This window comes from Oncorhynchus masou, chromosome 9 (assembly GCF_036934945.1).
Source record: "Oncorhynchus masou masou isolate Uvic2021 chromosome 9, UVic_Omas_1.1, whole genome shotgun sequence".
Taxonomy (NCBI): Eukaryota; Metazoa; Chordata; class Actinopteri; order Salmoniformes; family Salmonidae; genus Oncorhynchus; species Oncorhynchus masou.
Genome location: NC_088220.1, coordinates 22,442,660 through 22,455,880, shown reverse-complemented (window position 1 = coordinate 22,455,880; position 13,221 = coordinate 22,442,660). Strand labels below are relative to the sequence as shown.

The 13,221-nt window shown below is 41.7% G+C and overlaps 1 protein-coding gene across 6 annotated transcripts in view; it reads right to left on the bottom strand.

The window, feature by feature from the left end:
• The window catches only part of LOC135545680 (mitogen-activated protein kinase kinase kinase kinase 4-like), a 136,752-nt gene that overhangs the window by 57,665 nt on the left and 65,866 nt on the right, over positions 1 to 13,221 (bottom strand). For all 6 annotated transcript variants that reach the window (XM_064973467.1, XM_064973465.1, XM_064973466.1 and 3 more), the window contains one exon: positions 12,315 to 12,446. In XM_064973467.1, the coding sequence (XP_064829539.1) occupies positions 12,315 to 12,446 (132 nt within the window). The remainder of the gene's footprint in view (positions 1 to 12,314; positions 12,447 to 13,221) is intronic.

Genomic DNA, 13,221 nt, shown 5'->3' with positions numbered 1-13,221 from the left:
TGACTAACATCACCAAAAACAACAACTACAAACCTCCCTGAAAGATAACACACACATGGGGTTATACACATACACACATGGGGTCTCACCAGGCTCACACACACACAGACATACCACAGAAACCCAAACACAAATATACACACACATACTGTACAATACACTCACACACATGCATGGGCTGACTCATATCCTGCAGTCCCTGGTTATATCCATAAGGTGGGCGGATTAAGGTTAATTAAATATTGTGTGGGTGAAGGGCGGATGGGTGGTGGCCGTGTTGAAAAAAGAGAAAAAAATGCATTAAAAATCCATAAATGTATAATTATTGTGCAATTCATATCTATAGGCTACATGGAGGTTTTCCTGAATCTGACTTACCTCATTAAGATGCATAATGTGCTTTGCAGGCGTGGTTCCCTTGTGCACGCTGAATGCATTTAATTCAACCACTGAAAACCCTCCCACTTGCTGGCCAAAGATTTTCCATAGAGTTTACATTCAATAGGATTTTCAGTACATTTATGATAAACCATCCATTAAAACATGGATGTATATTTAATTAGACATTACTCAACAGACTCAATAGATTACATCGAGAGAACGGGTTCAGAATATAGGTATCAATGAAAGAAAGCCACCTATTCATCTCCGTTTCAGCACCAACTGGTAGATTTAAAAATACTCTTGATTTGTAGATTATTTAGGCACATTTTGGGGTTATGAAAATGTGTATGAATCATTAAAAAAACATGTTTGAGAGCTTTTACGCACAACATATAATAATGAATAAAAAATACAATGTATTGATTCATCCCGGAAGTTGTCATATTCAAGTTCAATCCATGAAATACTGCAAGGTTGAAAAAAGTGTAGAATAAAATAGTCCTATAAATCTACACTAATCCTCACTAATCATGGAACTGTATGAACTGTATGACAACAGTTTTATAATGATTTAAATAGGCCAAAATGTCCAAAATTATGAATGCTAGCGACCCTCATTAACTACATGGACCTGACAAAGGAAAGAAAGGTACAGTGCCTTGCGAAAGTATTCGCCCCCTTGAACTTTGCGACCTTTTGCCACATTTCAGGCTTCAAACATAAAGATATAAAACTGTATTTTTTTGTGAAGAATCAACAACAAGTGGGATACAATCATGAAGTGGAACGACATTTATTGGATATTTCAAACTTTTTTAACAAATCAAAAACTGAAAAATTGGGCGTGCAAAATTATTCAGCCCCTTTACTTTCAGTGCAGCAAACTCTCTCCAGAAGTTCAGTGAGGATCTCTGAATGATCCAATGTTGACCTAAATGACTAATGATGATAAATACAATCCACCTGTGTGTAATCAAGTCTCCGTATAAATGCACCTGCACTGTGATAGTCTCAGAGGTCCGTTAAAAGCGCAGAGAGCATCATGAAGAACAAGGAACACACCAGGCAGGTCCGAGATGCTGTTGTGAAGAAGTTTAAAGCTGGATTTGGATACAAAAAGATTTTCCAAGCTTTAAACATCCCAAGGAGCACTGTGCAAGCGATAATATTGAAATGGAAGGAGTATCAGACCACTGCAAATCTACCAAGACCTGGCCGTCCCTCTAAACTTTCAGCTCATACAAGGAGAAGACTGATCAGAGATGCAGCCAAGAGGCCCATGATCACTCTGGATGAACTGCAGAGATCTACAGCTGAGGTGGGAGACTCTGTCCATAGGACAACAATCAGTCGTATATTGCACAAATCTGGCCTTTATGGAAGAGTGGCAAGAAGAAAGCCATTTCTTAAAGATATCCATAAAAAGTGTTGTTTAAAGTTTGCCACAAGCCACCTGGGAGACACACCAAACATGTGGAAGAAGGTGCTCTGGTCAGATGAAACCAAAATTGAACTTTTTGGCAACAATGCAAAACGTTATGTTTGGCGTAAAAGCAACACAGCTCATCACCCTGACCACACCATCCCCACTGTCAAACATGGTGGTGGCAGCATCATGGTTTGGGCCTGCTTTTCTTCAGCAGGGACAGGGAAGATGGTTAAAATTGATGGGAAGATGGATGGAGCCAAATACAGGACCATTCTGGAAGAAAACCTGATGGAGTCTGCAAAAGACCTGAGACTGGGATGGAGATTTGTCTTCCAACAAGACAATGATCCAAAACATAAAGCAAAATCTACAATGGAATGGTTCAAAAATAAACATATCCAGGTGTTAGAATGGCCAAGTCAAAGTCCAGACCTGAATCCAATCAAGAATCTGTGGAAAGAACTGAAAACTGCTGCTCACAAATGCTCTCCATCCAACCTCACTGAGCTCGAGCTGTTTTGCAAGGAGGAATGGGAAAACATTTTAGTCTCTCGATGTGCAAAACTGATAGAGACATACCCCAAGTGACTTACAGCTGTAATCGCAGCAAAAGGTGGCGCTACAAAGTATTAACTTAAGGGGGCTGAATAATGTTGCATGCCCAATTTTTCAGTTTTTGATTTGTTAAAAAAGTTTGAAATATCCAATAAATGTCGTTCCACTTCATGATTGTGTCCCACTTGTTGTTGATTCTTCAGAAAAAAATACAGTTTTATATCTTTATGTTTGAAGCCTGAAATGTGGCAAAAGGTCGCAAAGTTCAAGGGGGCCGAATACTTTCACAAGGCACTGTAAATTAAATGGAATGATGCAAAATGTAGTCTACAAATTGAAGACAACTAACACCGAAGTGACAGTTAGAAATGTATTTGGGTATTACTGACGGTGACTCCCAATAGTGGCTAATATTTAACACGATACAAATTGTAAAATAAAACATGTTAAAACACTTACATTAACTCGGCAGGTTCCCAAGCTAGCACAGTGGATCTGGGCCAATTCAATTCAAATCAAATCAAATTTATTTATATAGCCCTTCGTACATCAGCTGATATCTCAAAGTGCTGTACAGAAACCCAGCCTAAAACCCCAAACAGCAAGCAATGCAGGTGTAGAAGCACGGTGGTTAGGAAAAACTCCCTAGAAAGGCCAAAACCTAGGAAGAAACCAGGCTATGTGGGGTGGCCAGTCCTCTTCTGGCTGTGCCGGGTAGAGATTATAACAGAACATGGCCAAGATGTTCAAATGTTCATAAATGACCAGCATGGTTGAATAATAATAAGACAGAACAGTTGAAACTGGAGCAGCAGCACGGCCAGGTGGACTGGGGACAGCAAGGAGTCATCATGTCAGGTAGTCCTGGGGCATGGTCCTAGGGCTCATTCCGGCTGAGAGTCGGGACACTTGGGTGAGAGTCAGACTCAGCCGAAGTCATGTGGCCTGAGTCTGGGTCGCCTTAGGCAGTATTACTTACGGCTAGGATGCGGGGATTGAGCTCGGGCCGATTCCGGTGTGAGTTATCTGGCCCAAATGTATTACTTGGGTCTTGGGCCGATTGGGGCTACTCTCTGGCAGATGGTTACACAGGCTGCTTTGTCACGCCCTGACCTTAGTTATCTTCGTTTTCTTTATTATTTTGGTTCGGTCAGGGTGTGACAAGGGTGGTATGTGTGTTTTTGTCTTGTCTAGAGTTTTTTGTATTTCTATGGGGTTTTGGTATGTCTCGGTATGTGTCGGTCTATGGTGGCCTGAATTGGTTCCCAATCAGACAGCTGTTTATCGTTGTCTCTGATTGGGGATCATATTTAGGTTGCCATTTTCCATTTTGGTTTTGTGGGTTATTGTCTATGTGTAGTTGCATGTCAGCACTCAGTTATTTATAGCGTCACATTCGTTTTGTTACGAAGTGTTCTTTGTTTGAATAAAAGAAGAATGTATTCCAATCACGCTACGCCTTGGTCTCCTCGTTATGGCGAACGTGAGAGAATAACCCACCAAACCAGGACCAAGCAGCGTGAAAAGGAGGAACAGCGCTTAATGGGGAAATGGACCTGGGAGGAGATATTAGATGGAGCAGGACCCTGGACACAGCCGGGGGAGTATCGCCGTCCTAAGGAGGAGTTAGAGGTAGTGAAAGCGGAATGGCGATACTACGAGGATAAATACCAGAGAATAGAGGAACGGTGACGATATGAAGGTACACGGCTAGCACGGAAGCCGGAGAGGCAGCCCCAATATTTTTTTGTAGACCTGAGCCTACTCCTCGCATTTGCAGGGCGAAAATAAACATCCAGCCAGGACGGGTTGTGTCAGCTCTACACTCCAGACCTCCAGTGCGCCTCCACAGTCCAGTATGTCCTGTGCCTGCTCCCCGCACTCGCCCTGAGGTGTGTGTCACCAGCCCAGTACCACCAGTGCCGACACCACGCACCAGGCTTCCAGTGCGCCTCCAGGGTCCAGTACGCCCTGTTCCTGCTCCTCGCACTCGCCCTGAGGTGTGTGTCTCCATCCCAGTACCACCAGTGCCGGCACCACGCACCAGGCCTATAGTGTGCCTTGGCATTCAAGTACGCCCTGTTCCTCCGCCCCGCACTCGTCCTGAGGTGCGTGTCCCCAGCCCGGTACCACCAGTTCTCGCACCAGGCCTCCAGTGCGCCTCCAGGGTCCAGTAAGCCCTGTTCCTGCTCCTCGCACTCGCCCTGGGGTGCGTGTCCCCAGCCCGGTACCACCAGTGCCGGCACCACGCACCAGGCCTACAGTGCGCCTCCGCAGTCCAGAGCATCCGGCGACAGTACCTAGTCCAGAGCGTCCGGCGACGGTCCCCAGCCCGGGGTCTCCAGCGACGGTCCCCAGTCCAGAACATCCGGCGACGAACCATGCAGTGAGTGTCCCCAGCCCGGGGCCTACGTCGAGGATCCACAGTCCAGAACCTTTTGTGGGTTATTGTCTGTGTAGTTGCGGGTTATTGTCTGTGCAGTTGCATGTCAGCACTCAGTTATTTATTGCTTCACATTCGTTTTGTTTTGTTACGAAGTGTTCTTTGTTTGAATAAAAGAAGAATGTATTCCAATCACGCTGCGCCTTGGTCTCCTCGTTATGACGAACGTGACATGCTTTATATAATTAACATTTCATTACTTATTTTTCCATATTGCTCATTGTTTCTGTGATCAAAAAATACAATTAACATTTCAATTAAACTCTTTAAGAGTCCTGTTTAAGTTGTATTCAAGTATTTTGATACTTTGCGCGAGGCCATTGATAAGCATTAAAAACTATGTGGCTGGAGTCTCCCGAGTGGCACAGCAGTCTAAGACACTGCATCGCAGTGCAAACTGCTTTGCTACAGATGCTAGTTTGAGACCCGTGGCAGCCATGGCCCAGCGTTAGAGGAGGGTTTGACCAGTCGGGATGTCCTTGTCCCAACGCACTGTAGCGTCTCCTGTGGCGGGCCAGGCACATGCACGCTGACCCAGTCACCAGGTGTGTGTTTCCTCTGACATTTTTCTTAAATGCATAAAATATATAATTAGTCATGTTTAAAATTACTAAATTGGATAATTTTGTAAACATTTATTTAAATTAGCATTGGGTGCTACCGGTAGACGGAAACCGCCTGATGTACTTGGGCCGATTCTGGGCAGTCATTCATTTGGATTCCGGGCCGAGTCCGATTCAATCAATTCCCGGCCCTCAGGAAGAGGGCCACTTCTGGGTCGATTCCTCATTGCTAGCTGGGTCGGCATTACAGAAGCCTATAATGTTATCCATGCAATTTATGAGGGCACACAATACAAATTCTGAATAATGTCACAGCTATTTATGGCTTACTTCACTGTGGAAATGGGACTGCAATACATGTCATGTGTGATATGATTTTCAATTTGTTTCCATGACTAGTTTCTACATCGTCTCCAGGGATGATAAGGGAAAATGATCTAAAACAAGTGTCATTTATATTTACAATTCATTTATCCAAATGGATTACTCATTTACCTAGCTCTTATCAAGTTGTAAATTACAGTGCATGGAGCATGCTGTTACTGTATATCGGAAAAAATAAAGTAGAGTATTTTCCTACTTGGAACCGGTATGTTTTCTAGACCTTATTCATGATTTCATCGAGTGTAAAGGTGGTGGAATTAAGTCAAGGTCAGAATACAGCGTATCTGTTGACACACCTCCGCCACACCTTCATTTATTAGATCTCCACCCCAAACAAATAGCAGGTGAATGTAATACTATTCTCATGCTTAAATTCAAGGTCAGAATAAGCATAGAGAGAGAAGCACATAAAAAGGGAATTTTACACACGTTTAACTCAGGTTGGAATTCCCCCCTTAGAGAAAGGCTGGGAAATGGAGAGTTGAAAATAAAGAGAAGGGAGGGCCAGAAAAGTAGTCTAGTGTTTGGGAAAGATTTGGTGAAGTGGTAAAAGAGGATGATAGCAGTGCTGGCTATGTTATGTGTGATGATTGTGAGGCACTACACACATTTGATAGTCAATTAGACTTCAATATGGAACTTCAATGGAACTGTACTGTTCAGATGGGTTAAATGGAATAGTAACTGAAATCTGGACACTGACTGTCGGTCTATAACCTCTCACATAGCCTAATATATTATTAACTCCTGCAGAATTAAGCATTACTTTCAGTACAATCAGTGGCGACCTGTCATTTTGGGCAGGTGGGGCTCCACATTTTTTTTTTTTTTGGGGGGGCTAGCCTGTTTTGCACGTTATTTTGGCATTAATATGTATTACATATTAGTTTGAAATCAATGTAATATATATTTATATATATCACTGAGTTAATAAAGCCACATACAAACATGGTCTCTTTTTTTGTTTTCTTGAGTAAGGCAGCTCCAAAATGCAGGTGTTTCAGCCGAGCTCAGTGATTTCTGTGGTGGTTGGGGCAAGCCAGCAGAAAATACAGAGCGTTGCACCATGATTGGCTCAGTGTTCTGTCACTCGTGGGGACACTACATCACCGCCAAGTCTAAGGGTAGACCTACATAATTCTAGCCTCTTGGGTGCTGCAATAGAGTTACATTAGAACTGTCCATCCAAGACAGCTCAAGGTCATTGGCCACAGATAAAATGACATCAAATCACGATATATGTACAGTAGCTTGATTTGACTGATCATGTCAACATCATACTTTCAAAATCTTAGCTAGCAGTCATCATCATGAATCAAGTCGACAATCTACTGGCAAATCCTTTTTAATCCTTGTCATATGAAGATAAATAATTACACACAGTTGACAAAATTAGCCCACAAAGGACCGCCGAGCCACCTTCCTGTTCAAGTGAGCACAGCACAACAACGAGTCCAAACATGTATTGTATGTTGCTGCATAAATTATGTAATATGCCAGGGAGATATGTGACTGTAGCTAAGAAAGTATTACTAATTGTATGTTGTGTAGTAAGATGTTAGTAGCCTTTCTGCCTCACAATAATAATTTGGTCAATTTACCCCTCTTAATTTAGCCTACTGTTCCGACTTGGTGGTGCACATGTAGCCTATAAGCTGATTTAGAGAAATGAAATCATTGAATATTGTAAGAGCTTTAATTGTCCACTTATATGCCCCCTTTATTTACCCTACGGTTCTGACTTGATGTACTGACTTTTATTCCCCAGGTTGTTGCTGCAAATGAGAACGTGTTCTCAGTCAACTTACCTGGTAAAATAACGGATAAACAGGGAGAACACTGTAAGAACGGTCCATGACTGAATACTGTCACTGTACATTTCAAAAGTGCTAAACAAATAATTATATTGACTACGTCCATCCTAGCTCGCTCATTAATGTCTTAATCGAAATTACGAATTACCTCTTATCCGCTCATCATCCCATTATGTCATAGTTTGTACATCTCAATTGTCATTTGAAATCTCATTTGTTTATGCAAGTCAGCCATATCAGCTATGTTTTTTTTAAAGGCAGTAAATGAGGCTGAAAGAACTGTTTCACTGCCAGACAAGGCTTCACTGATAGCCAGGTGTAGCAGTGGTAAGATGTTAGGACTCTGCTGTTGGGACAGCTTTATGTAGGCCCTAACAGTTTGTGGGCACTGTTTGTCAGCGTTATAGTGCAATTCATGTTTTGTTTAGTGCTGTGTTGTGTAGTGGCTTTTCTGGCATGCATCTCACTGAAATTGTTTTTTCCCCACCAAGATTTACATGCCAAAAGACTGTCTCTAAAGATGCCAAATTTATCAGCATCATAAAAGGTGACAGCATTTCAACCACAATGCATCCAAGTCTAATGTAAATCTTACCAAAAACATGTTGGGTCATTTTAACATCTTTTAATTTCCTTAAAACAGGTCAAACTGATGTAATTTGAAAATGTAGCAAGGAAAATTCTTTCCCCTTTTTTTGCCTATTGCATTCTCTCCCTGGTCCTAAACGTCTTTGCTGAGTGAGAGAAGCAGAGGTGAAAGAGGCAAGAGAAACAAACTTTATTGATGTCAATTAAATTGAACCATTCATTGTATTGATGTATGCCATAATTCTAATGAGCAGTTGTTTATTTAGACTAGGGCAACAAGTAATGAGAGAAGATACGCTGCATGTATTTAATTATAAACAAGTTGCTAACAAATAGCTAACAACAATGTCAGAAATTATAATCAGAAACAGGCCTATCTAAAAAGACCTGTCAAAAATAGTTCTGCCATCTCGGACTGTACTGCGTATTTTCATTTTTTTCGGGTTAGAGAAAAGATAATTTGCCCTTATTAAACTCGGCAGATAATTTTCCACCAATGGATGTCGATTTAACTCGTTTGACTGCTATGATAAAGCAATAAGGCACAAGGGGGTATGGTATATGGTCAATATACCACAGGGTTGTTCTTAAGCACTACACAATGCGAACTGCTTGGATACAACTTTTACAGATGCACAATCGAGAGCATCCTGGCGGGCTGTATCACAGCCTGGTACGGCAACTGCACTGCCCCCAACCGCAAGGCTCTCCAAGGGGTGGTGTGGTCTGCACAATGCATCAACGGGTGCAAACTACCTGCCCTCCATGACACCTACAGCACTCGATGTCATAGGAAGGCTAAAAGGATCATCAAGGACAACCACCCGAGCCCTTGCCTGTTCACACCGCTACCATCCGGAAGGCTAGGTCAGTACAGGTGCATCAAAGCTGGGACCGAGAGACTGTAAAACAGCTTCTATCTCAAGGCCATCAGACTGCTAAACAGCCATCACTAACTCAGAGAGGCTGCTGCCTACATTGAGACTCAATCACTGTCCACTTTAATAAATGGATCACCAGTTACTTCATACAATGCACTCTAAATAATGCCACTTTAATAATGTTTACATATCTTACATCATTCATATCACATGTGTGTGTGTATACTGTATTTTATACCATCTATTGCAACTTGCCTATGCCGCTTGGCCATCGCTCATCCATATACTTAAATGTACATATTCTCATTCACCCCTTTAGATTTGTGTGTATTAGATAGTTGTTGGGGAATTGTTTGATTACTTGTTAGATATTACTGCACTGTCGGAACTAGAAGCACAAGCATTTCGCTACATTCGCATTAACATCTTCTAACCATGTGTATGTGACAAATCAAATTTGATTTGCTATTATAAACTGGTTACCAACGTAATTATAACATTAAAAATTAATATTTTGTTACAGATTAATAATATGTATAGGAACTGAATATTCTTGTCAACAACAGCAAGTGTTAATAAAAAATAAAGTTTTTACCCTGTAGCCTAATCTGACTACTGTTACCATCAATCTAATGTGTTGTAACAACTGATCTGCAATTTCGATAGAACATTGATAACTTCCGATTTAATTAACTAAACATGTCCATTAATAATTGCATAAAACACAAATCTGCAAATTGTGGCATAAATTGATTTGCTATGACTCCAGTGATATCGTCATTTACACATATTGATTCTATCAAATGGTAGCCTACAATGGCATATACATTAATAGGCTACTCGATGGCCAACAGAGGCAAATATATAATTCTCCACAATTAGCCTAATGTCAGTTTCATTGAGGACTTTCCCCCATAAAAAGAATCACGTGAGGGAGTTCCATAACTTCCATTTACCATTTCCACCTGGGCAGCCCCAGAGACCCAAGAACTGAGCATGCATAAACCACCCTGCTTGATACCGTTTCCTTTAAGCAGTCAACAATAGAACGCAGGTTAAACCACCTCCGAGCAGATTTATGTATTGCGCTCTAGTGCGCCCAAAGTCGTTTTCCAGTGCTTTGTCTGCATTATTTATTGATTTGTATCAGTTCTAGTGTATTAATATGTTTTAAGGAAAAGGGTTTGGAAATAGGTGTCTCCATGATGACAATCTAAATAGCCTACCTACAACTGGTAATAAGTTGTCACAACGTGTGCACCTGCTGCTCTCGCTCCTCTCGCTCACGTGACTCAGCCAATCACTGCCTGACAGTCAGCAGCAGGTCACAGTCAAATATATCTTTTTATGAGAAATGGCATGGCGGCAGCGGTGCAGATTAGCCCAAAAACCTACAACCATCGACCAATACATTTTCACCAGATACATCGTAGCCCAATTTAACAGGGAAACCGAGGACATGGCAACACTGGGTGAGAGAAGTAGTGGTACGTGGGTAAAATCACTAAGGAAGCCAAGCCAGTAAAACAGCCATATTACAACCTTCATTCAGTATGTTGTGATAATTGCGTTGTTTGCTCTATAACCACTTGTTCATACGCCATCGTGATATACAATAAGGCCGGACAACAAAAAGACAAAAGTCACACAGTGGCAGAATAAATTCAACAACACATACATTTGTTTCATCACAAAACCGGAGAGTAACATCTGTCCATTGAAGTCCACAAAAAAAATATTGCATGTACAAATAGTTATGACCTGCAGTATGGTCAAGCAAGTTAATGTTTTCAACAGTTTACTAAACAACTACTGATATAGACCCATGGAGTTACCACAGGTCAGAACAAAGACAACAGGAGCCCTGTCTCCGCTATTCCAGCATCATTTAAACATTCTCAAATCAAAAAGGCTATATATGCTCAGTTTAATACACCGAAAACAAATTTAAAGACACCAAAAACTATTTACTGCAATCACTGTTTGCGAAATGTAATGTGGCTGTCCATGGGACTGATTTGTGTGTGTGTGTGTGTGTGTGTGTGTGTGTGCAAGTAAAACTAAAAACGTTGACTCACCCTACTTGTAAACTAGTTGAATGCCAATGCCATCCTCCTCTCTTTCATGTTGGCAAGAACAGTCTATGGCTTTGTCATACACTTTCAGTTTTGTTGTCGTAGGCTACCTATGCATGCTTGCTAGCCTAACTTCCTCACATGAGCAACAACGAACCAGCTAAGTTAGCTAGCTAGTTAATGTGAATGTACTAGGCTACATCTAGGCTACATTGAACATCAAACGTCTCAGGCCAGGGGCACAACATATTAATTTATGGTTAGATCAGAATTGCTGTTATAATCATTGGTCTGTACAGAGAATTAAAATCAAAACCACATGTCCAAATCACCATCTCCATCCACTGCTTAGGAAAGAGCCAATTTAGCAAGCTAGCTACTGCTTAACATGGTGTGAAGCAAAATCCAAACTTGTCTCTCTTGGGGAACGTTTTGATGCACCTGAACAACCAACAGTTGAGCTCAGCTCAGCTCAACGCTGATGGGCTAATTCTTTTATGTATTTTTTTTAAAATCAAAGTAGGCCAAATGCTTGCTGGCATCAATCAAATGCTACGGCAGCAACATGTTATACTTTTTTGGTCCTAACACCATCAGATACATGGACTAGAAATACTGAGACAGAGGGGAGCTGTTTCCCTCGCTCCAATGATTTTTCTGGTGAGATTCAACCACTTGCGAACTGACAGAAAATTATGAAAACACAGAGAGAGACGAAAGATACATTATTTTATAATATTTGGGGAAGCCTGGCTTGCCTTGACATCCATGAATACACAACACTGAGTGCAGGTGAACAAACAGCTGACCCGCGCATCAATAACACACACGCACGCACGCACACACACACACACCCCCCCCACACACACACACCACACAAATACAGACACACACCACTCAGATCCAAATATACACCACACATACAGAACACTGTATGGTACTGTATACAGACAGACAGACAGACAGACAGACAGACAGACAGACAGACAGACAGACAGACAGACAGACAGACAGACCATATACCTCACAGATATAGTGTTGTACATGCACACAAACGGAAGACAGACAGACAGACAGACAGTCCATATACCTCACAGATATAGTGTTGTACATGCACACAACCGGAAGACAGACAGATAGACAGACAGACAATAACCTTTAGTTACACCTGACGTGAGATTCATTAAGTCTGACCAACCTTTGGTGGGTGCTCCACAGAGCTTGGGAAGTCCCAGAAGACATCATCAAACGTAGGAGACATGGGAGTGGTGGCCATGTCAGACATAGAGCTGCTGTGAAGGGTGTCTCGACTGGAGCCAAGATTGGCATTCTGAAATGGAGACTTAGTTTAGTTCAGGCCATTTATTTTTGGATACGTACAGCTCTGGGTTAGATCACTTTATTTAGTGACACATTGGTCGCCTCCCAAGTGCCACTGTATTCCCTGTATAGTGCATTACATGCAATCATATGGGCCCTGGTTAAAAGTTTAATATAAAGGTAATAAGGTACTATCTGGGAGAGAGCCTCTGAGTACTGTAGGTACTACAGACAAGATTGGGAATATGAATGATGAAGTAGTAGCAGTAGTTGTTGCACAGATAGAACAATGAGTCAGATATTTAACCAGATGTATAAATGTGAAGCATTCAGTTGGTGTTTCCACTCACTACCAAATATGGTGAGGAAAGGAAGCCCAGTGGACGGCAGTGGGAGAAAATGGAGTGAGATGGATTTTGGCCGACATTCTGCTAATTTTCTCATCGATGAAACATTTGATCTCCATACAGTTTACTTTACTGTTTCCAAAATTAGAATCTGTAACAAACAGAGTGGAATGCATTTTGTAGACTTTAGCCTTTGCCAGTTTAGAAAAATTACATTTAGAAGGATTGCAAAGGCGAATTGAATTATAGCACATGCGCACCTCACAGAGTAGGTGTTCCTTAACCAAAATATGCAAATAAATGCTAGAACGTGCCAGTAGGATCTCACTAGCTCGTGCTTGGCTCTACCCACTATGATTTGCTCCCATTGGAAACGACAGGCTCTGGTCTATCTTGGGTTAGTTATGAAAATATTTAGTTGTAGGGTTCTGGGTAATG